Consider the following 25,640-nt stretch of genomic DNA (forward strand, 5'->3'; position numbering starts at 1 on the left):
CATATGGATTTGTAAAAATTTTAATTGATAAATAAAAGTATGAACATGAGTTATTCAAATGTCTGAATTTGATCTACATAGAATTATAGTTCAGGTACACATAAGTATTTAAACATTTATAATTGACTACATCTTTTGATCTTTAGCTATTTAATCCAGTTCGTCTAAGAAACACGCAAGCTCTAAATTAACTTATGTCCTATTATACCTTAAGTGCCTTTTTATTTTAAGATTTTCTAAAGAAAAATTACCCTTATGGAAAACGGCAGTAAATTAGGATAAGTTTTGTTCCATTCCAGAGCATGCACCATGCATTTTTTCTGCAAGTCAAATATTTTATAAACTTGTAACATATTGCCTTTTGAAGTTTACTGAACTAAAATTGATGTTTGTATATGCATTATTGGGAACAGGTGAATGACTGGAAGCAGTTAATAATTTGGATGAGAATGTTAGTAAATTTATGGATGACACTAAAATAAAGGTACAGTGAGCAATTTAGAAAGTTTTCTAAGATTATAACAAATCTTGATCAACTGAGCGAGTACAACCAAGGAATAGCAGATGGAGTTTAATGAGCAATCATAATATGCATTTCAGCAAGGTTTTTGCAACATCAGAACTCCATTTTCTATCTTGAGAAAATATTTCTGCAAACATTTAAATAGTGTAATGAGTTTTGCATCACTGACATTCTGCTCTAGAGTGGGAGATTAGCTGCTCTAGCATTATTTTCTTTAGTGGGGCAGATTGAAATCTAAAGAAAATTATAGTAAATTCTGCACAAGTATAAATGCGTAATTAAGATATTATTACAGTAACAAACAAGATAGTGTTTTAAAATAATGTGTACAAGTCTATTATACCAAACAATAAAACAGTATTAAAGAGTGCAAATGAGAATGAGGTTAGATTTCAAAGCTGGAGAATGAGAAAACCTCAAAAATAAATCATTCCTTTTTTGATGCCTCTAATTCTTCTACTATCTGTGCAGCAGAGGGACGTTTTTGAGGATCTTCATTCGTGCAGACCAGGAACAGTTCAATAACTTCCTTGTATGAATTATCTAGTTCCTCCATGTTGAGTGCAGGTCGTGTTCCCAAAGCTGCATAATAAGCATCTTCATCGAAGCTATCCTCATTAAAAGAATCTAGAGCAAAGGAAAACCAAATTGTCATTTCAAAAACTATGAGCGCATTATGAACATGAGAGCTAATAAATACTTGATATCCAAAAGGAACTCCACCTTAATAGCATCTGATGGAAAAAAATAAATGATGCTAAATAATGTTTCTTTAAATTGTTAGATATGGAGGTTTTGACCAAAGGAAAAATGGCTAGAGTCGTTTAGCACTTTAGTTTAAGGGTGTTTATTAGGTGCATCAAAAAGCAACCTTACAAAAATTAATGAAAAGAAAACTGCCGCTATTTACTAGATATTTACCAGACATCACAATAGCTTCGTACTATTTTTGTCCAGTGTGAATTTTTAACAGCTCCTACCTTCTTTAATTACCCAGAAAGTTAACTTAAGACGACATGTGAATCAGAATTTGATTCACCACAATGTAATTACAAAATAAACAAGTATCTACCTTAAATACAGTATACAAACATACATGTCCCCGTTATTAAGGAAATGGAAGTATGTGCACGCATCTGTGGAGTGCATTTAGTGAGCACTCTGTCACACAGATACTACCTGACCTGAGAATTGCTTAGCATGTCTATTATTGAATAATTGTTCAGGACAATACCACAATGAAAGCTAAGTAAACCAGGTAGCCATAGGCATAATTATCTCTCAAATACAGTTATCATACTCTTGCATGAACACCAAGGTTAACATTACCTACTAAGGTATTAAATACTTACAGAAATTGCTATTTATTACTTCATGGGTGACTAGGAAGAAACTTGATTTTTTTCCCCTCCACTACATTGTACGAACTACCCATGGAGGAGTAAAAATAAACAGGCTGTGATGTTTATTTACTATTCAGGAAAATGCAGAAAATTTACAGACCAAGACACAATGCAGATCACTTCGCAGAAGAGGAAATAAACACTTGCAGAGATGTAGATTCAACAAAGTGCTCCTGAACTGTCAATATTACAATCAGGGTAACAAGATCAACATTGAGAAGTGGAAAATATAGAACCTTAGCATGAAGAGATGAACTTTTCCCAGATAGACAGCATCCATGGTTTCTTCCTCGATTTTTCATAAAGTAAAAACATGAGATGAAGCAGATAATTTTGGGGAAAATGAGTGAATAGAAAAACAGTTCAAATTCTCAGCAATTGAATGGTGTTTGAAGTGCAGGTGGAAGTATCTAAAATGAGACTAAAATTCAGGACTGCAAGTACGAAGGTATGGTTATAACAAAGCAAACACTTCAAGCAATGTTCCCAAAGATGATGTGAAAGATTTCAATCAATAGCAGAACTCAACAAGAATGCAGTGTTTAGATCAGTACACAATATTAAATATGACCATAAGATACAGCAGCAGAACTACACTATTTGGCCCGTCGAGTCTGCTCCTCCATTTCATCATGACTGATCCATTTTCCATCTCGGCCCCAACCTCCTGCCTCCACCCCCATATCCCTTCATGTTCTGACTAATCAAGAATTATCAGTCTCTGCTTTAAATATACCCAATGACTTGGCCTGTTGCACCAAATTCCAGATTCCCCACCCTCTGGCTAAAGTCCCCCTCATCTCCATTCTAAAAGGGCATCCTTCTATTCTGAAGTTGTGTTCTGTAGTCTTATGACTCTCCCACCATAGTAAACATCCTCTTCATACACTGCATCAAGGCGTTTCAACATTCGATAGGTTTCAATGAGATCACCCCTCATTCTGAATTCCAGTGAGTTAGAGACCCAGAGCAATCAAACATTCCTCATATCAGTATCAGTACTTGGAGCTATGATGTTGTGGCCATTACAGAGACTTGGATGGCTCAGGGGCAGGAGTGGTTACTTAAGAGTGCTAGGCTACAGATGTTTCCAAAAGGAAGGCAAAAGAGGTGCAGTGTGGCACAGCTGATCAGAGATAGTGTCATGGCTGCAGAAGGAGGAAGTCATGGAGGAATTTGTGGAAGGAAGTTAGAAACAGGAAGGGGTCAATAACTACTGGGTGTTTTTATAGACCACCCAATAGTAACAGGGATATCGAGGAGCAGATAGGGAGACAGATTCTGGAATGGTGCAATAATAATAGGGTTATTGTGGTGGAATATTTTAATTTCCCAAATATCGATTGACATCTCCCAAGAGTGAGGGTGGAGTTTGTTAGGTGTGTTCAGGAAGGTTTCTTGACACAATATGTAGAAAAGCCTACAAGAGGAGAGGCTGTTCTTGATCTGGTATTGGGAAATTAACCTGGTCAGGTGTCAGGTCTCTCAGTGTCAGAGCATTTTGAAGATAGTGGTTGCAATTCTATCTCCTTAACCATAGCATTGGAGAGGGATAGCAACAGACAAATTAGGAAAGCGTTTAATTGGAGTAAGGAGAAATATGAGGTAATCAGGCAGGAACTTAGAAGGATAAATTGGGAACAGATGTTCTCAAATGTATGGCAGAAATGTGGCGAATGCTCAGGGGCTATTTGTGTGGACTTCTGCATAGGTACGTTCCAATGAGACAGGGAAAGGATGGTAGGGTACAGGAACCATGGTGTACAAAGGCTGTTGAAAATCTAGTCAAGAAGAAAAGCTTACAAAAGGTTCAAAAAAACTAGGTAATGATAGAGATCTAGAAGATTATAAGGCTAGCAGGAAAGAGCTTAAAAATTTAATTAGGAGAGCCAGAAGGGGCCACGAGAAGGCCTTGGCAGGCAGGATTAAGGCATTTTACAAGTATGCAAAGAGCAAGAGGATAAGATGTGAGAGAACAGGACCAATCAAGTGTGACAGTGGAAAAGTGTATGGAACTGGAGGGGATAGCAGAGATACTTAATGAATACTTTGCTTCAGTATTCACTACAGAAATGGATCTTGGAGATTGTAGGGATGACTTACAGCAGACTGAAAAGCTTGAGCACATAGACATTATGGAAGAGGATGTGCTGGACCTTTTGGAAAGCATCCAATTGGGTAAGTCACCGGGACTGGATGAGATATACCCTAGGCTAAAGTGGTAGGCAAGGGAGGAGATTGCTGAGCCTCTGGCAATGATCTTTGCATCATCAATAAGGACAAGAGAGGTTCCGGAGGATTGGAGGGTTGCGGATGTTCCCTTTGTCAAGAATGAGAGTAGAGATAGCCCAGGGAATTATAGACCATTGAGTCTTACTTCAGTGGTTGGTAAGTTGGAAAAGATCCTGAGAGACAGGATTTATGAACATTTGGAGAGGCATAATATGATTAGGAACAGTCAGCATGGCTTTACCAAAGTCAGGTTGTGCCTTACGAGCCTGATTGAATTTTTTTGAAGATGTGACTAAACACATTGATGAAGGTAGAACAGTAGATGTAACAAGGCATTGATAAAGTACCCCATGCTAGACTTATTGAGAAAGTAAGGAGGCATGGGATCCAAGGGACATTGCTTTGTGGATCCAGAACTGGCTTGCCAAAGCAAAGAGTGGTTGTAGATGCATGAAGGCTGTGAACAATGGTGTGCCTAAGGGATCTATTCTGGGACCCCTTCTCTTTGTGATATTTATAAAAGGTTTGGATGAGGAAGTAGAAAGCAAAGGGTAGCAGTGAATGGGTGTTTCTCGGACTGGCTGGAGGTGACTAGTGAGGTACCACAGGGTTCTGTATTGGGACCACAGCTCTTTACGATTTATGTCAACGATTTAGATGAGGGCATTGAAAACTATATCAGCAAGTTTGCTGACAATACTAAACTGGGAGGCAGTGTGACGTGCGAAGAGGACGTTAGGAGAATACAGGGAGACTTGGATAGGCTGGGTGAGTGGGCAGATACTTGGCAGATGTCATTCAATGTGAATAAATGTGAAGTTATCCACTTTGAAAGCAGGAACAAGAGAGCAGAGTATTGTCTGAACGGTGTAGAGTTAGGTAAGGGAGAAATGCAAAGAGACCTAGGAGTCCTAGTTCACCAGTCAATGAAGGTGAATGAGCAAGTGCAACAGGCAGTGAAGAGGGCAAATGGAATGTTGGCCCTTGTTACAAGGGGAATTGAGTACAAGAGCAAGGATGTCCTTTTGCATTTGTACAGGGCCCTGGTGAGACCACACCTGGAATATTGTGTACAGTTTTGGTCTCCAGGTTTAAGGAAGGACATTCTGGCAATTGAGGAAGTGCAGCGTAGATTCACTAGGTTGATTCCTGGGATGGCAGGGCTGTCTTACGCAGAAAGATTGGAGAGATTGGGCTTGTACACGCTGGAATTGAGGAGATTGAGAGGGGATCTGATTGAAACGTTTAAGATAATTAAAGGATTGATTTGATAGGATTGAGGCAGGAAATATGTTCCAGATGTTGGGAGAGTCCAGTACCAGAGGGCATGGATTGAGAATAAGAGGTCAGTTATTTAAAACAGAGTTGAGGAGGAGCTTCTTCTCCCAGAGAGTTGTGGAGGTGTGGAATGCACTGCTTCGGAAGACGGTGGAGGCCAATTCTCTGGATGCTTTCAAGAAGGAGCTAGATAGATATCTGATGGATAGGGGAATCAAGGGATATGGGGACAAGGCAGGGACTGGGTATTGATAGTGAATGATCAGCCATGATCTCAGAATGGCGGTGCAGACTTGAGGGGCCGAATGGTCTACTTCTGCATCTATTGTCTAAAGGGATGGGTTAGTAAATTTGCTAATGACACAAAGGCTGGGGGGTGTTGTGGATAGTGTGGATTGCTGTCAGAGGTTACAGAAAGACATTGATAGGATGCAAAACCGGTCTGAGAAGTGGCAGATGGAGTTCAACCCAGATATGGCATATGGTGCATTAGCCTTTTTCAACCGTAGGATTGAGTTTAAGTTTAGGAGTCGAGAGGTAATGTTACAGCTATATAGGACCCTGGTCAGACCCCACTTGGAATACTGTGTTCAATTCTGGTCGCCTCGCTACATGAAGGATGTGGAAAGCATAGAAAGGGTGCAGAGTAGACTTACAAGGATGTTGCCTGGATTGGGGAGCATGCCTTATGAGAATAGGTTGAGTGAACTCGGCCTTTTCTCCTTGGAGCGACGGAGGATGGGAGGTGACCTGATAGAGATGTACAAGATGATGTGAGGCATTGATCGTGTGGCTTTTTCCCAGGGCTGAAATGGCTAGCACAAGTGGGCACAGTTTTAAGGTGCTTGGAAGTAGGTGCAGAGGAGATGTTAAGGGTAAGTTTTCTTTTAAAAACGCAGAGAGCGGTGAGTGCGTAGAATGGGCTGCCAGTGACGGTGGTGGAGGTGGATATGATAGGATCTTTTAAGAGACTCCTGGATAGCTACCTATCCAAGTACACAACATCAACTGATACTCCTTTGTCTATGCTGCTTGTTATTTCAACAGATATATCAGGCCAGATTTTCCCTTGACAAAATCATGCCTATTAGAGCCTATTTTATCATGTGCCTCCGAGTACCCTGAGACCTCATCCAACATCTTCCCAACCATGCCAGAATCAATTGATTATGGAGGCATCAGTAATGATCTTTCAAAAATTTTCAAGAATCTCTTCAAGCACCTCTTTCAGAACTCTGGGGTGTACACCATCTGGTCCAGGTGACTTAACTACCTTCGGACCTTTCAGTTTCCCAAGAACCTGCTCCCTAGTGATGGCAGTTATAACTAGTGTTTTGCTTTGTATATTAGATACATTACTTTCCAAAGCTATTTAATTTCACAGTACATTTTCTATTTTGATACTTGCATTGCTTAAATGCAAGTTATTCTAATATTTAATTATGATTACCATTGCTGCAGATTGAGAATTAATTAAAACTTGCTACACAAAGTACAGGAAGTTTTTTTGAAAAGAACTTCAAAACAACAAATTCAAATAAACCAAATGAACACCAATAAAATCTCCATTATTCGTCATCATTAAAATGAGAAACACACCATTATACATGATTAAAAATGGGAAATAACCTTTCAAGTTTACAAAATGCTGAAATTAACTTTTAACGAGCAAACTATTTTCAGTAATGAATTAATTCCCAACAGTTAAAATACTCTACTGAAGTATTTTTCTTAACAGATGACATAGTGATTTTATGTATCTGCAATTCATATCTAAAAATGCACATCTTGTACACAATAAGAGGGCTGAGCAGAGTGGTGTGGATTTATGAAGAGAAAATCACGCTTGCCAAATCTTTTAGAGCTGCTTGAGGATGTAACTATTGGAGGACAAGAAGAAACATGTGGGTGGGGTGTATTTGTATTTCTAGAAGGCTTTTGATAAGGTCCTGCACGGCAGCACAAGTGGTAATGCATTGAAATCAATTAATAGACAAAGCAAAGATTGGAAATCAATACACACATCTCATATTAGCTGGCTATGATGGTGGGGTAATCCAGATTAGCTGTTTAGTCTCCAGCTATTCACAACCTATAGCAAAAACTGCATCGAAAATAGTTACAAGTTCCCCAACAATACTGTTGCAGTAACAATAGAGGCTTGGATGGAACAGATATAAACTAAGTGAGCGGATGAGAACATTGCAGATGGAAAATAAAGTGGGAAAATGAGACTCTACTTTGATTTGCACAACAGAAAAACAGTACTTGTTTAATGATGAAATTAAGCACAATTGATTGTTTAAAGGGAAACAAGTAACTAAAGGCCAAAAAGTAATTGTGAAGAAACATGACACATTAGCCTTTGAGAGTTTGATTACAGGAGTAATGTAAGCTTTTGCAATTGTACAGTGCACTTTAGAGTCTGTTTACGATTCTGATTGTGTCATCAAAAAGTAGATACATTTGTCATTGAAAGAGTGCTGTGAAGATTCATTGGACTGGTTCCAGGAATGTTGGATTGGCTAAATGAAGAGAAATGCAAACTATTTTCTTGAACATTTAGGGACCGATCTCATTGAAACTTGCAAAATTAATGGATTTTAGAAGGTAGATGCAAGAAGGATATTTTCCCTGACTGAAGAGTCCACAACTAAGGGCTAGGTTTGAGAATGGAAGTTAATCATTTAAGATAGAGGCAAGAAATTTTCACCTTATGGGTGGAAAAAATCATTGGAAATCTGCCTTGCGGAGCCGTGGAGGCTTATTCATGGTGTTCTTTCAAAGCTGATTGATAGATTGTTCGGCAGTATTGAATTAATATATTTGGGGATGGTACTAGAAAAAAAAACTTAAGGAAGATGGGTCATGATCTTCATAAATAGTGTAGCAAGCTCAAAATGTATATATGGCCTATACCTGCTCCTATCTCTCAGCTCTTAATTGAAGGAATTGCCTTTGGCTCTATTGAAACATGTAGCACAATTTTTTAAAAAAGCAATAAAGATCATTAAGATGCTGATTAATTGAAGGTGGAATCTTCATCCGGAAGACACTATTCTTTCAATGCCATGATTAATATCTACTATTTCCAGTCAGGTAAAGTATTCTGTATGCTTTATTTCTTTAGTATTGGAACAGGGCCTGTGCTTACTTTAATTGGAGTAGAATATGAATCCATAATTTCCTAATTCAGTGGCATTAGCAAATGAGCCAAGATGACTACATTGAACTACCGATATAGAAAATTTCCCTCCATTTAATTCCCCAAAAAAAAGGAAACAAGACCTTGTCACTAATTGACAATCAATTCATTGGAAAGGACGAATCATCCCACCTAGTTAAAAGAGTGCACAATTGAAAGCTTACCTTCAGAAAAATTTATATGAGGCATAGAAAGTGTCATCATTTCCCACAGGGTGAGGCCATAGGCAAAGATGTCCGATTTGTCTGTAATTGGATCACTTTCTTCCAGAGCCTCTCTTGGCTTCCATGGCTCAGTGCCAATGTATGTCGCAGTTGGATCACTCACTAAAAAATAAATTGAGAATGCAATGATCAAACTTGAAAGAGTGAGCATTGAAATTACAAGTACAAAGCTAGTAATCCAAAGTACCAATTTTTTTTTTTTAAAGCTAGCTGTCATGCTTACAAAAGGTATAGATCAGCCAGCATCAGGAAAGAATGTTACTGCAGATTTTCTAATACCCATGCCATACTGTTCGTTCTGATGCAGGAAGCCTGACTCCTTGTAATTCAATGGCCCAGTGTAGCATAGGGGTTGGGTACTCACAGTTCAGTCTAGATAACAAATAAACTACACCAAACACAGGCGGTCAAAACAGTTACTGCAATTAGAGGCATTGAATGGTTGTGGACAACTTTGGATAAAATTTCGGATTTGAAATAAGATTTATGATTAATATGCAAGGCTGCTTTCATTTATAAAGCTAAATATGTACATTGCAATGAAATCAAATGAATGAATTTAAATAACCGACATATAGCTCTTGCTACCTAGTCTCTCTCACGAGGTAAGCAACATCTTTCTACGTAGCTCAAGACTTCTACACACAAATGGGCTGATATCACCTCATTCATTTTCCTATATGTAAGCAGATACCTTCTGAGGAGTCATAAAATTGTGGATTGTTTGGGAACTTCTGCTCGAATCAAGAATAACTGAATTTATTCAACTTACAATTTTTAAATTTTAATTTTGTACTAAGTATTGCAAAGGAAGTTTTCTCTCTGTACAGTCATCTCAATTTTAAAATACAGAAATCATGGAATTTACTCATTTTCTTTTGGGAACTACAATCATTTGAAAACCCATTTTGTGCCCCCTCTGCTGAAAAATGGTGCAGCTCAGGGAAACAGCCAGAAGAATTAACACTTTTCAGTTCCACCAACCCCAGTTCAATTTTATACAGACTGCGCAAACTCTCCATGACCAACTGAATTCCCGGTTCCTCCAGTATTCCAAAAAAAATGTACAAACTGATAGTTAATTGGTCACTGTCAAAAAGAAAGCCTGTTATATTACTAATATGATCCTCAGAAATCATCCATTAGTAAATTTTTGATTCACTAATTAAAATTTGTAAAGCAGCCAATAGAATAAAATAAATAAATGATAAAGATGCAAATTATTGACTTTCAAAGTCTGATGATTTCAACACCAAATTAAGAAACTATTGTTAAATTACTGTTGTTTTGAAGGAATCTGAATAGGAACTAGCTAGTAACACACTGGCATTTTTATCTTCACCTACTGTAAACTTCCATTTATCTATTATTTATGAACTCAGCAATTCTCATGCAATCAGAAAAGATTGCAATATCCTTTTGATGGCAATATACTTCGGAATCAGTGGTAACACAAGAACATATTTCTTTTGAAACAAATCTGAATTAGGAACACTGCTGATGACTAACACTTACAAATGGTGTTGCCCTTAGCGTTTTACTTATTAAAAAATAAGAATTTTTTTTAATAAGGTCATATACTGTATTTCTGCTGTCCCCCCCACCAAAAAGAAAATTGACAGTACTAACCATGAAACCCTCAGGACTTTTTCATAGGAAAATAACAATCTTTTATTCTGCTATTTAGTTCATACCTTGGTCTTTATTACTGTCCACTAAGGAAATACAGCTTCACAGTTCAGTGGCAATTTAAAAATCTAACTGATGCATCTTTGCACTAATCCTTGCAACTATGATACATTGAAATTGATTTTATTGAAAACATAAGCACAAGAAAGTTTGCTGATGCTGGAAATCCACAGCAATGCGCACAAAATGCTGGACAAACTCAGCAGGTCAGGCAGCATCTATGGAAATTAATAAGCAGTCGACGTTTTAGGCTGACACCCTTCTCCGGGGGGAGATGCCTGAATAAAAAGGTGGTAAAAGGAAAGTGGCTAGCCAGAAGGTGATAGGTGAAGCCAGGTGGGTGGGAAAGGTAAAGGGCTGGACAAGAAAGAATCTGATAGGAGAGGAGAAAGGGGAGGAGGAGACCCAAGGTAAGTAATACGAAGTGAGAAGTGGTGAAAGGTCAGAATGGGGAATAGAGGAACCTATAGCGGTTTCATAAGGTATCATTATACTGAGAATAAAATAAATGCAAGTACAATCACTAATGTAAAATTAAGCATTTCAAATTTAAGAATGTGTTTGCTAATATAGAACAATACCTAAAGCTTGAACTGTTTGGTTTTAACAACCAAAAATTGGAAAATTGTTTTTTTTATATCTCACTTTAGCTGATAGTATGTGCAGGCAATAATCTTGACCATACATGTACATCACATCTTAGGTAATGGTTAAGTTTTTGGGACAATTGTCACAAACTTTAGTCTGATCACTAGCTGTTTTACATGGGAAGGCCAAGAGGCACTCAACAGTTGGCTTGTACTTAACATCAGCAAGAGCTGAAGACCTAACCTGTACGCAACACATTGATGCAGCTACAAAGAAGGCAAGAGAGTGGTTATATCTCATTAGGAGTTGGAGGAGATTTGGTTTGTCAGCTAAAACACTCAAACTTCTGCAAGTGTGCTGTGGAAAGCATTCTTACTGGCTATATCACTGTCTGATATGGGAGCGGGGGGTGAGACTACTGAACTAGATTGAAACAAGTTGAAGAAATTTGTAAAATTAGTCAGCTCCATCATAGGTAGCAGCCTCCATAGTATCCAAAACATCTTCAAGGAGTGGTGCCTTAGAAAGGCAGCACCCATCATTAAGGATCCCCTACTACTCATGCCCTCTTCACATTGTTACTGTTGGGAAGGAGGTACAGAAGTCTGAATTCAGTAACAGCTTCTTCCCCTCTGTCATCTGATTTCTAAATCACCTACTTTTTTATTTCTTGTATTTTGCATTACTTATTTTAACTTAACTATTTAATACATATATATTTAATGTAACTCATGTTTTCTATAATTATTTATCATATAGTTCATTGTACTGCTGCCATAAAGTTAACAAATTTCATGACAAATGCCGATGATATTAAATCTGATTTTATCTAGCTCAAAAGGATCTTCTTTGCCACAGATTCTACCTCTTCAGAACAGACCCTACAAATCTAGCACCAGCGTACTGAATGCAATACGAGTGGGGCAGTATTTGGTGATACTCTTGGCAGTGTCAGTATCCTACTCTGAAGTCACAACTGCTAAAATAGCACAGCATCTGCAAGCTAAAATATGTTATTATTACATATATAATAATTACATACAATTTTCTCAGTTTTAAATGTCAAATGACATCTATAAATTTGATGATAAAACTATTGTTGGCAGAATTTCAGATGGTCACAAAAGGGCATACAGGAGAGAGATTTATCAGCTGTTTGAGTGGTGTTGCAGCAACAACCTTACACTCAACTTCAGTAAGACCAAAGAACTGATAGTGGACTTCAGAAAGGGCAATATGAGGGAACATACACCAGTCCTCAGAGGGATCAGAATTTCAAGTTCCTGGGTGTTAATATCCCTGAGGATATATCCTGGACCCAAAAAGATTGATGCAGCGACAAAGGCAGCATGACAGCAGCTACATTTCATTAGGAGTTGAGGAGATTTGCTATGTCACCAGAAACACGTGCATATTTCTACAGGTGAACTACAGTGAGCATTCTAACTGCCTGCATCTCCGCCTGGTATGGGGGATGGTTGGGGGGGAGGGGGGGGAGGAGAGGAGCTGCTGCAAAGGATCGAAATAAACTTCAGAGAGTTGTAAAACCCCTTCGCCCAAGTCATGCCTTGTTCTCATTGCTACCATCAGGAAGAAGGTACAGAAAGGTGCACAATCTCAACGATTCAGGAACAGTTTCTAATCCTCTTCCATCTGATTTTTGAATGAACACTACCTCACTACCTTTTTATTTCTATTTTTGTACGACTTAATTTAACAATTTAATATATGTATACATACAGGTATATATATATATATATATATACACACACACACACACACACACAGGAACTTACTGCAATTCTTTTTTTTATTCTGTTATGTATTGCTGCTGTAAAGACAACAAATTTCGTGACATATACTGGTGATATTAAACCTGATTCTGATCTACATTTCCAGTTCACTCTGTAGATTTATATGCACTAATTATATAAATATTAAATATCTCAGGAGTACTTTTCGTAAGAAATGACACTGTGGCACAAAGAATGAATTACAAAATTTTAATGTTAACATGATTTTGAATTTGCAGGTATTGTAATTACTGATTGACCAGTTTTGACTAATTGTTTAAAATAACAAAATGACAATATTTTGAGACTTCTAAAACCAAAGAAATGTTTCCAAGTGAAATCAAAAAGAGAAACCGAAAAATTCCAACCCCGTAAAGATTCCACGTTCCTAATGAAACAAATCTACAAGTATACCATTGTCACATACCTTGCATGTTCTCGTCCAAATCAAGTGAAACACCTACATCACAGATCTTAATCGTCTCAAAGTCTCCTTTAATGACTATATTGGAAGATTTGATGTCTCCATGCAATAATTTCTTCTCATTGTGTAGGTACTAAAAATTTTAAAAATCAAATTATTAAATGTTTGAGTGTTACAATTCTATATAAAAAAAACAATTTACATATTGGTCTTTGAATCCAGTCTTTCTACATACGTAATGTTATTGGGTAAATTAAAAACTGGTTTAAAAAAAAAGCACATTTTATTCAGTTTCATTTCCATCCCACATGTAGGCGGCTTTAAATGCAAAATATTTGAAGTAAAAATGCTATTGTAATTTGTTTTAAGTCAAAAATGAGTAAGCATGAAAATTTCCTAATCTTGATGTCAGGATAAAAGTCCATATTTGCCACTTGAACCATACCAAGTTGTTCAAATCAGCAAAGATAGAAGATCACATTTTGAGGAATGCCAGATGCTTGTAATTGAAGAAAAGCAAATTATGGCAAAACAAAAATACACCTATTGGCCATTTGTTATGATTGCAAAACAAAATCTATCCATTAAATCAATCTGGAATTAGCAGGAGCCATGACATTACCAAAAATCAAAATTCTGATAATCCAGCACCATCAGGACTTCAGTTGTGTTGAATCTGCAAATTTTCTGGATTACCCGATTTTATTTCTATTACTCTCATACAATTCTATTTCATTTTTTAAAAAAAACTACTTTAGACAGTAGTATAATAATTGAGTGCTTAGACTTTAAAGAACACAATGAGATTCAGCTTTCAAGTTTCAGCTCATCAAACAAGCTCACCTTCAGTTCTGTCCTTAGACTCAGCCCAAATACACTTCACACCCCAGATCTGGCTCCAGACTGACCCATAATCCTGACCATGGCATGTCTTGCAAAGATGCAAGTCCATAGATAACAGGACCTAGTCTCCTAATAGGTGAACCAAATATCAAGCCATCAGAATTTCTGATATTTAGGAAACTGGATTTTTATCTCAGGTTACAGAATGTGCTACTACTGGTGGCAAGGCATGTCATGTCATGGTTGAGGAGGATGGGAGAGTAAAGGCAACTGATCCCATGCAATAGCAATCTCATATTGGACTGGCAACAATTAGGGAAGAGGATCAAATTTTCCTCTTGTAGATTCACATTGCAGAGATGAATTAGGAGATCAAAATGTTGACATATAATCAATGTCAGAAATAACATTATACAGTGGATTCCAGTTAATTGGGACGCATTGAGACCAGAACGTTTTGGTCCAAGTACTGGCTGTCCCAATTAGCCGAATTTTCATGAAAATAATTAGAAAGATATATAACTGACAAACTACCATTTAATTGAGTAACAAATTATGCATTTAAATAAATATAGAACAAATTAGAACAGCCTCAATGCTACTTAATGTTGTTGCTGTTGTTGTTGAATGCTGTTGAGTCATGATGACCCTATGGATAGCATAGTTGTCCATAGGCTTTTGTGAGAAGATACAGAAGTAGATGGCCAGGCCTTTCTTCCACACAGATACTGCTGCTGCCCAGGTTGGGACCCGGCTGGATTCGAACTCAAAACCATCCGCCTCAAAATCCAATGGTGATGCCACTAAAACACCAGCCAGCCCAATCAGTGCTACTACAATACCGTAAAACTGTGTATTAGTTCCTAATAGTTATTCATCCAGTGTACACTGTCGTATAGGGTATCCATGGGGTGGGGGGGGGGGGGGGGTAGCACCTCTGATGAAGGGGCTTGTTGTGTCCATTGGGAGGAGTTCACTCACCTTTGGTCCTCACTGGACACTCAGTTTTCACCTCTGGCTCCAAGTAGCCATATGCATGCAATAGCAGCCAGACCCCAGTACACCACTTTGACTGGTGGGCTAAACCAGGTGAGGGCAGCGACAGTCTCATAGCCCGGTGACACTGGGACATGTCTGTCCTACCATGTGAAGTCAGCTCTGGCAGACTGGGTGGAGGAGACCAACAGTAGATCCAATGGCCAAGAAGGTAGTTTTACAGTGCGTCATGGAGAGCAAAGGGCATGATAAGGGCACAGAAGTAGTCATGGTTACCCACTTCAACCAAAGAAGACCCCAGTTTGTGATGACTACTTGCACCATTGAACCCAGACTTCCAAGGTCGAGAGAGTGGAACTATCCCAGTGCAACACCTTTTCCACTTTAAAAACTCTCCCACACAGGTTTCACTGTCCTTCTTGGTTACAGCAGATAACCAACAGACTGTTGTGTTCCTTTGATTGACTGTAAATGTAAACGAGCTAGTGTAGAAATGGATTGCCTTCATACAGTACATTTGATGATTGCATTTTCCAAATCTTCATTTTTATTGTGACAGTCAAAGATGACTGTTGATGCTGCACCTTCAAACTCTTCGTAGTTCCAAACTACTTGAAATAATGAAATTATTTTGTTTTCACTCCTGCTACTTCTGGCACCTCCAAGACTGAATGCTTGAATCTGCAGTAAGCAAAACAATTCTAAATTGTCTTGCTGATTATTTCTCGCTAACTATGAGTGACAAAAATCACTACTTTTTGAATACAAACAAGTGATGCTATTTAAAAACTGTTTGCTCTAAAGCATGATGTAGTGCCTAACGGCCACACAAGTTCACATGAATGATCCTGTTTGTCAAATCTCCTGTTCCCAGTGGCATACTATCTCAAATTAACAAAGAGAATACAAGCCTTCTTTTCCCTTTTATTCTTTAAGAGTTGACCCATATAAATGGCTGCACCGATTAACCGAAGGACTAATTAACAAGAATCCACTGTATTACCATTGCACTATGAAGTATTTGTGAATAAAGCATTAAAATAAGTCCGAATTTTATAAAATCTCATTCTGTTTCTTCGATCTATTTGACTCATTTATTAGTAACATGCCTCCCCTATCAATTAAGTTGAAAACTTGCATCTCATGTTTATTATCAGTGCATAGCCACATTTACTCAGCTTGCTTATTAACACATTAATAACTCAAGCATACTGGCCTTTGAACACAGAGTTATTGTCACAAATCATTAATCAGACCATCTATTGAAGGTAATAGATGGTGTAAAAGGTCTTAAAATTTAGAATGTCTTCACTGTGGAAGATACTAACAGGTGTCAGGGATCATCACGTGTGTGAAGTTACCATAACTAGAGAGAAGGATCTTGGGAAGTTGAAAGGTCTGAAGGTAGACATGTCAACTGGACCAGATGGTGTACACCCCAGGGTTCTGAAAGAGGAGGCTGAAGTGATCGTGGAGGCATTAGTAATGATCTTTCGAGAATCACTAGGTTCTGGAATGGTTCCAGAAGATTGGAAAATTGCAAATGTCACTCCACCCTTCAACAAGGGAGAGAGGCAGAAGAAAAGAAACCAGTTAGTCTGATCTCAGTGGTTGGGAAGATGTTGGAGTCGATTATTAAGGACAAGGTCTTTGGGTACTTGGAGGCACATGATAAAATAGGCCACAGTCAGCATGGTTTCAAGGGGATTCCTTGAAGAAGGAGCAAGCAAGATAGACAAACGAGAATCTGTTGACTTTGTGTACTTGGATTTTCAAACCTTCAACAAGATACCACACGAGGCTGCAAGCCCATGGTAGTACAGGAAGGATTCTAGCAAGGATAAAGCAGTGGCTGATTGGCAGGAAGCAAAGAGGGGGAATAAAGGGATCCTCTTCTAACTGGCTTCCATGACTGGTGGTGTTCCACAGGGGTCTGTGTTGGGACTGATTCTTTTTACGCTATGGGTCAATGATTTGGATGATGGAATTGATGGCTTTGTTGCAGTTTGTAGTTGGTATGAAAATAGATGGAGGAGCAGGTAGCTTTGAGGAAGCAGAGTGGTTAGAGAAGGACTTAGACAAAGAAATGAATGGTTGACCATTTCCTAAGTGGAGAGAAAATACAAAAAACTGAGGTGCAAGGGGACTTGGGAGTCTTTTTGCAGGATTTCCTAAAGGTTAAATTGCAGATTGAGACTGTGGTGAGGAAGGCAAATGTAATGTTAGCACATTGGACTAGAATATAAAGGCAAGGTTGCAATGTTGAAATTTTATAGGGCACTGTTGGTAGTATTGTGAGCAGGTTTGGGCCACTTATTGTGTGCCTGTTTGATGGCTCTGGGCTGTATTCATTCAAATTCAGAAGAATGAGGGTTCACCTCATTGAAACCTATCAAATGGAGAAAAGGTCTTTAAAGAATGGATGTGGAGGGGATGTTTCCTATGGTGGCAGAGCCTGACACCAGAGGACAGAGCTTCAGAATAGAGGGGCATCCTTTTAAAATGGAGATGAGGAGAATTTCATTAGCCAGAGAATGGTGAATCTATGGAATTCTTTGCCACAGGCAACTGTGGAGGCCAAGACTTTATGTATATTTAAGACAGTTTCTTGATTGGTCAGGACATGATGGGATATGGGGAGAAGGCAGATCGGGGCTGAGAGGAAAATTGGATCAGCTAAGATGAAATGGTGGAGTAGACTCGATGGGCTGAATGGCCTAATTCTGCTCCTATATCTTATGGTCTTAATGCCTCATAAAGCCTGATGATGACTGCAGATTGGATAAGAACTCCCAAAGGGAATTGGATAAATATTTTCCCTGGAAAAGAATTGGAGAGTGGAGATGGGCTGACTGACTGAGTAAGATTACTGACTGTACCTCATCACTTTGATTCTTACCACAGTAAGATTACGATTCAAATAATTAACCCAGCCCCATAGCTACTATAACACTGTACCTTCAATCCATAGGCCACATGCAAGGCCACTTTGAAGATGGTTGAGGCAGGAAAAGGCCCTTTGCCACTTTCACTCCTTTCTTCTATCAGATCATTCAAAGACTTCTCTCCTCCATACTCCATAGCCAGGCATGGTGTTCCATCATTTGCTTCAGTAAAAGCTCGATATCCTGCAAACAAAATTTGAGTGAAAGTATAAATCTAGAAAACCTGAATACATAGCAATTCCTATAATTTTAAGAAAAGTCAGTCTGAAACTAAAGAATTACCTTAACTTGGTAAATAGTAGCATAAGTAAATGGCATCATTGTGAGCACATTTATTAAACAATAACTAATATCAAAGGACACCTAAAGATACCCTACAGATGTAGTCCCTGTAACTTACACAAACACAACACTATCAATATCCTGCAGACAAATGACAAGTTAAGCTATTGGCAAAATTCTGGCAAGAAAACTGAAGCATTATTTAGTTTTGTCTGTGGAATTTAACTCTTTTATATACTCTTAACTCAGCTGACTAGTTTACCTGCTCATGTCCCATCCAAAAGGCCAAAAAACACATTATATTTTGTATTCCTAGAGGGTAATTTTTTTTTAGATTTAGAGATACAGTGTGGATTAGGCCATTCTGACCCTTCAAGTCACACTGCCCAGCAAACCCTGACAACCCTAATTTAACCCAAACCCAATCACAGGTCAATTTACAATGTCCAATGAACCACCCGTTATGTCTTGCTACCAGAGGCATTTCATTTTCCTATTTTACAAGTTAATTTTGATATGATGCCAATGGGTGGTGAAAAAGTGTTCAGCGTTTTTTGTTTGGTCAGGTATATTCTATACTTCCAGGATATACATATAAACCTACCGACAATATTAGGATGCTCAAGATGTTTCAGGCGCTTGGCTTCATCCTGAAGTCTCTTCAGGTAAATACTTTGCTGTTTCACATTACACTGGGTATTAATCTTTTTCACAGCCCATGGAGAATTTGATGCACCTGTGGAGGATCTAAGTACAAAACACTTGATGAAAACTACATCTCAACACCAAAGCTTTATATTCCATCTTCAATAATATTGAAAATATCCAAGCTCGTGTAACTTGGAATCCTGACTTAGGAATCCCATGTATTTTCATAGACACCAAATTTATGAAAATTCTAAAGGGCAGCTTTCTGTTATCACTAAACTCAAGCCTTGGGAATTCTTACATATATTAAAAATGATGGGGGAGAATTAATTAATTTTGTTTAAGCAGTATTGAAATTAATGAAATTGATAGTACTTACAAGCTGAATTTTATTTAACGTGGCCAAATGTTGTCATGAAATTAATAAAAGCTTAGTTATGTTTACACACTGGAAAAGCATCTAATAGACATTAAAAATCACCAAGGGTGTAAGCAGCAACGACAAAGAGAAATTATTCCCATTTGTGGAAGAGTCAAGAATCAATATGAAGGCATTTAGATAAGAGGGAAAAAAAGTGGGAACAGCTGAATTGTTCTTACATTAAAATACAAAATAAAATATTGGAAATACTCAGCTGGTCAGGCAGCATCAGTGCAACGAGAAGCAGCTAATGCACCAAAGATCCTTCACAAGAATAGAGTTGTGCAAATTGAACAGGTCACTTATGCTGTAAACCTTCTGAATTAAGAGCCTGAATAGATCTGAAAATCAGTCAAGGACATCAAGAAACTTGGGACTCCCATACAATCATTTTATTGTAAAATGTATCTCAGAACCAGAAGTGATTGCTAAGGCAAGATACAAGTCTCAAGTAACTGGAAACAAGCTGAATTAACTTAAATATTGTTGTTTTCTTAGATTTTATTTTTAGATAACTTAAGTTTTGAACATTTCTGATTTTCTCTAACAGTTCTGACTTAATCGAAAATGCTCTGTGGAACTTAAAACCTTCCAGTAGAATGCCCCATCCATAAATGCTTTAGCAGCCAGTTAAGCCACACCTCCAGAAATATGGACTGTCAAAACTGTTAGACTTTGCCTTCACTGATCAGGTTGATGGTTAGGATCCAGTGCAGGCTGAGCACAAACACAACATGAGAGGAACAATGATTGCAGGCAATTTGCCACTTACAAAAAAATTCTGGACTAGGATTTCATTACCAGTTATTAAAGTAATTAATAAAAACCTAAATATTAAATTTAGAACACATGATCCACAAGTAGGATGGCAATGGATAAATTACATTCTTTGAGGAATGAGCTCCATGATCCATAATGTTGACAAATATAAAATTCACAGAGCATAGTAAGCTTTTAGATAGTTACCAACAGAAGGCGAATGAACAACATTGTAACCTAGACAAACGCTGGGTCATGTTTTAATTAAACTGGTAATCAAATTGAAAGAATGAAATAGGATTACTATTACTGATTATTCACCAGAAGTATTAACAATGGTACATGGATAGTATTGTAATATTTCTTTAGAAAATTTACAAGAAGACTAAAATAGTTTTAGTAGTTTTAAATCTGATGTACTCATTGATATGTACTATCCAACTACAACAGTACTAGCAAATGAAACATATTTCAGGGTCCTAACACAATAGATCAAAAAAAAGTTGTAGAATTAGGCAATAGCACACATTCCTGGATGGGCAAATTTGCATGGACAGAATAAAGTGCAAGCAATTTAGCTTATCTGTGACAAAGTTATTCTTTCAGTTGTTATTCACACAATTTCCTATTATGAAGCATTTTCAATGAAATACTACTAAACATATTGATATGCTCTACTGCAAATGCATTGAGAAGTGCATCGTGGATTCCCTTGGCACAATTTGAACACATAATAGATGTTAAGATGTATTAGAGAATTGGATTTGTAAGTATAAAGTTGAATGCAGAAGCACATTGAAGTAGAAGCTTTTAAGATTTCTTATACAGTATTTGATCAGTTAAACCCTGAAATCAGTCATAGTCTGAGTACTACAGCTTAACCCTGTGGCCTATTTAGTCGACATGTTGAACTGTTTCTCTACATAGTCTCATTGGCTTGAGTCCTTGCCAACCATCAAATATTCAGTTATATTAATCCTACTCCAACCTATTTTATTCTTTCCAGATTACCATCAACTCCCCGCAGATTTTACCATTCACTTATGTATTTACAAAGACTAATTAAACTTATTAAGCTCTGCATTTTCGGGAAAGGGGAGAACTGGAGCACCCCAAGAAAGTCAGGAAAGCATGCAAATTCCAAACACCACTTAAGAATAGGACTGAACGTGAGTCACTGGAGCTATGAAGCAGCAGCTCCTAACTGTTGCAGCCCTTTAATTAGGTGTGAAAATGAAAGAATCTCACTGAAATTAGTTGTTTGGGATGCTGTATACTCCCTCTACTGGCCTACTTCTGCTCTGATATCTTATGGTCTACTGTTTGGGAATGGCCTTTTGTGCATTCCCATTATAAGCACTGTGTAGATGCATTCCATTTGCTGCTACTCTGCACTGGAGTGATCTTTGTGAGCATCAAACTGCATCAGGCAAATTTCTAAAAATAACTTAATCTTATACAATAAACTAAATACAACCTGATCAGCTAGATCATTCCATTCCATTCTCCTGCAATGCCAACTAACCTGTTTCCAAATAAAGTACAAATTAAAACCAAATTTCCACAAATGTTTACTAATCTGTGATTTATTATCCCTTTCTAAACCATAACCTCTTTTTAAGCATCACCCAAGTTATTTTAATCAGAAAAACTGACCAACATTTATGTTTGCTCAAATCCTTATCAGAATCATATTCAATAGATTATATACAGTTTGTTATTTTTTATTGTATAGACTGGATTTCTCACTGATTTTATTTATGTGCTGGCAACAACCCACAATGACTGGTAGTGAGAAACATCAAGAACTGTCATCTTCCTCAAAGACATTCCAGCAAAGTAATGATATATTTCCACTAATAATCAATATTTATTGAAAATCACACACGTATAATTCAGCTAGGAAAAGACTCAACGTGTCATCTTATTTACCTCAAGACAATGATTAAAGTGAAAATTTTAACAAAGGTTAGCTATTTACAGTAATAACCTGAATAAATAACAAGCAGTTGGAGAGCACAGACAAGGAAGTCTCATGTAAAACTAGGATAAAGATGTCATAAAATCCTTCACACCTTTATTCTGTTGGAGATTATCCCATGATTGGCTGACTCTGTTAGATATGAGTCAGCTAGAGTGATGGAATGGTGATTCTGCTCCTATGTCTTATGGCCTTAATTTCTGCAAAAATAAACTGAACACAATAGCAAGGAGAACATTTATAAAGCAGCCCCCATTTAGAAGAAAAATTAGATTTGAATCCTGTGTTATTTCTTTTAAATCTGTGACATTCAAGGGTTTTCATTGTTTACTTCCCCAAACTATCTTTCAACTTTTTCATTTACTGACCTTTTCATAAGATACACATTAACTCCAGTACCGTAGCCCAGCTTCTTCATGAAGGGTGAAGCAGGAATGACCAGAGAAGCGCGATTCTCATTACTAGATTCTGTAAATAGACCAAAGTTAAACAAAATAGCACATGTCTTTCAGGAATATGCCATTATACTCAACTGTCAGCTTAAATTCTCATAAGTAACTGCAGAAACCAATATAGTATTAATTATTACAGTGCATCATGTGGAGTTTGCATGGATGCAGTAAATGGTAGTCCAATGGTGCAACAAACTGACAAAGTTGGCCTTCTGTCTGCAAATCCCATGCTCCTGCATTTCATAGTTCAAGCAGACATCCAGGACTAAAGTAAATTTCAGTAATTGAATGAGATTAGCAAAACTTAACTATTTTGTCAACATTACTGATTTTATAACTAATTGTATGATTTCAATCTATGAATTAGAGGTGGATGGTCTAAAGCTGGTGCATTTCATAAGTCTTGGTTATGCGATCACTGACACCAGGCAGATAAAACCCTGACAAGTATTGATAATGGCTGGGGTCATCCGTCCTGTAAAGGCACTGTCCAGAAGAAAGCAATGGGAAACCACTTACGTAGAAAGATTTGTCAAGTACAATCATGGTCAAGGATAAGATCATGATTGCCCACGTCATATGACACAGCAACTACTGATGGCAATGAAAAGGCAACTGTTCAAGTTGTACCCATGTTACAAATGCCTCCTTTTATGAATGATAGAAATTAATTTCACCTCTCTCCACGTTCAGTGATTTAAAAAAAAATCAATTTTGTGTGTTTTCGAACATTACGATGTGTTATCATTTCAGAGGGCCCGTTCTGTGCCCAGCACGCACGTGCTATTATGAAGAAAGCGCAGCATTAACAGCTTGTAAAGTTTCGGTATGACATCTAAGACTGACAAACTTCTATAGATACATGATGGAGAGTGTAATGACAGGCTGCATCACAGCCTGGTATGGAAACACCAATGCCCTTAAGCAGAAAGTCCTACAAAATGTAGTGAATATGCTAAGTCCATCACAGACAAAGACCTCCCCACCATTGAGCACATCTATAAGGAGCACTGTCACAGGAAAGAAGCATTTATTATCAGACACCCACACCACCTAGGTCATGCTCTCTTCTCAAAGGTATATGAGCCTCAGATCTCACACCACCAGGTTCAAAAGTTATTACCCTCAATCATGATGCTCTTAAACCAGAGGGGATAATTTCACTCAACTTCACTTGCTCCAGTACTGAAATGTTCCCACAATCTATGGACTCACTTTCAAGGAATTTTCATCTCATGTTCTTGATATTTATTGCTTGCTTATTATTATTTCTTCCCTCCCCCACCTTTATTTGCACAGTTTGCTGTCCTTTGCACATTGGTTTTCTGCGCTGTTTGGTGGTGCGGTCTTTCATTGATTCTATTAAAGTTGTTGGCTATGCCCACAAGACAATGAACCTCAGAGTTGTATATGGTAATGTATATGTACTTCAATAATAAATTTACATTGAGGTTGTTTAATGTCATTTCCTGTTCACAAGTGTAAGAATGAAATCATTGTTACTCTGGATCTGATACAGCACAAAAAAACCCCACAAAGGATAAACACAATAATAATAATTAAACAAAAACACAATAGAAATACTTAAGACAGCTTACATAGATCGACTATATGTCCATAAAGTGACACAAAGTTGTATATAAGGTAACCGACAGGAAATAATAAAGTAGGGTGGAGATGTTAATCAGCCATACTGTTCTGGGAAAGTAACTGCTTTTGAGTCTGGTGGTCCTGGTGTGAATGCAACGTAACCTCCTCCCTGAGTGGAACAAACAGTCCATGAGCAGGGTGGGTGGGAAACTTCATGTCACTGGCCCTTTTCCAGCACCTTTGTGTATTATTGTCCTTGACAGTAGGTAGTCTGGTGCTGGCGATGCGTTAGTCAGCTATGACTACTGGTCGTAGAGTTTTCCTGTCTGCCACAGTGCAGTTTGTTTCTGTACCAGTGACGCAGCTTGTTAGGATAACTGTAGACTTATGGTTATCATAACCAGCAAGTTTTGTGCAATTTCCCAAACATGAACTAATGAGCATCTTTAAAATGGAATCCACTCATACCTCAGGACAGCCTTCTTGAAAGCCATGATTTACCAACTGATAATTCCAGATGAAAACTGGAATTATCAGCAGTAATTGTCTATCTACCAGATTTATTCGCTGTAGTGTTAAAGAGCAACTTCCTGCATTTTCTGATCAAAATTTCAGTTGGAGCGCAAAGAGAACTCACTTAAACGCAGGGGAAAACACTGACTTATATTATACTGCCCCCTTGTCTAATTAAAAACCCATCCAATAAACTGCTAATCCATACCTGCCTGGGACTTCTTATGTTCCTGCTGGCAAGGAGATTTGAAAAGGTTATCTTTATCCATTCTTGCGATTCCAAACTGGAACCAGACGGACTCTGATAGGAAAGACAGCAACAACAGCTTAGAGAAGTTACACGCCAGGTTTCTGAGCCTCGGCCGCAGACTCTCCCGGTCGGCGATCGCTCTCGAGCGCGCAGCCACCGCTCGCCGTTTGAAAGCCCCGGTGCACCACGGGAACGAGCCGGCGGCGGGCGGGCGGGCGGGCGGGCGGCGGGTGCGCACGCGCACTCTCTCGCTGCTCGGGTCGCGGGCGGACCGCGCAGGCGCGCTCTCTTTGACCGTGGCGGGCGGTTGAACGCGGTGCGCCCGAAGTTCTCGCTTCAATCGTCGCTTTGATCGGCCCATTTTCCAGCGGTGGGAACTCGCAAGATCTCTCTGTCGAAGGGCTGGGCATCAAGTTGGCGCCGAAATTATCGCACCCCGTTCCACTCGGCCCGGCATTTGTTGATCATTCAGAATGAAGGCCAATGCCAGTCAGGAATCTCCACAATATGCGATTATCTGAATTTAATCTCATGTGCGATCTGATGAAAAACCTCATACATAGACAAAAGTGAATCTGCAGATGCTGGACGGAGGCGGGTT

General features: G+C 38.3%; 1 protein-coding gene across 1 annotated transcript; it reads right to left on the minus strand.

Moving 5' to 3' along the window:
* Positions 1-4: 4 nt before the first annotated feature.
* pbk (PDZ binding kinase) lies at positions 5-25,233 on the minus strand. Its single transcript, XM_059981407.1, has 7 exons — positions 24,998-25,233; positions 22,603-22,702; positions 19,030-19,172; positions 18,157-18,326; positions 13,363-13,492; positions 8,806-8,967; positions 5-1,150 (listed from the first exon to the last, which is right to left on the minus strand). Exons 1-7 carry the CDS (start codon positions 25,056-25,058, stop codon positions 951-953), a joined length of 966 nt encoding a protein of 321 aa, XP_059837390.1. The 5' UTR covers positions 25,059-25,233; the 3' UTR covers positions 5-950.
* Between the last annotated feature and the right edge of the window lie 407 nt (positions 25,234-25,640).

The sequence above is a fragment of the Hypanus sabinus genome, chromosome 10, assembly GCF_030144855.1.
Source record: "Hypanus sabinus isolate sHypSab1 chromosome 10, sHypSab1.hap1, whole genome shotgun sequence".
NCBI classification, from domain to species: domain Eukaryota; kingdom Metazoa; phylum Chordata; class Chondrichthyes; order Myliobatiformes; family Dasyatidae; genus Hypanus; species Hypanus sabinus.

What these genes read in the sequence shown, in the direction of transcription:
- pbk (XM_059981407.1), bottom strand. Translation starts at nt 25,058, where the DNA reads ATGGATAAAGATAACCTTTTCAAATCTCCTTGCCAGCAGGAACATAAG. An exon ending in TGAGCATCCTAATATTGTCG is followed by an intron (nt 18,327 to 19,029) that starts GTAGGTTTATAT and finishes TTTTGTTTGCAG; the next exon opens with GATATCGAGCTTTTACTGAA. An exon ending in TCATATAAATTTTTCTGAAG is followed by an intron (nt 1,151 to 8,805) that starts GTAAGCTTTCAA and finishes CCTTTGCTCTAG; the next exon opens with ATTCTTTTAATGAGGATAGC.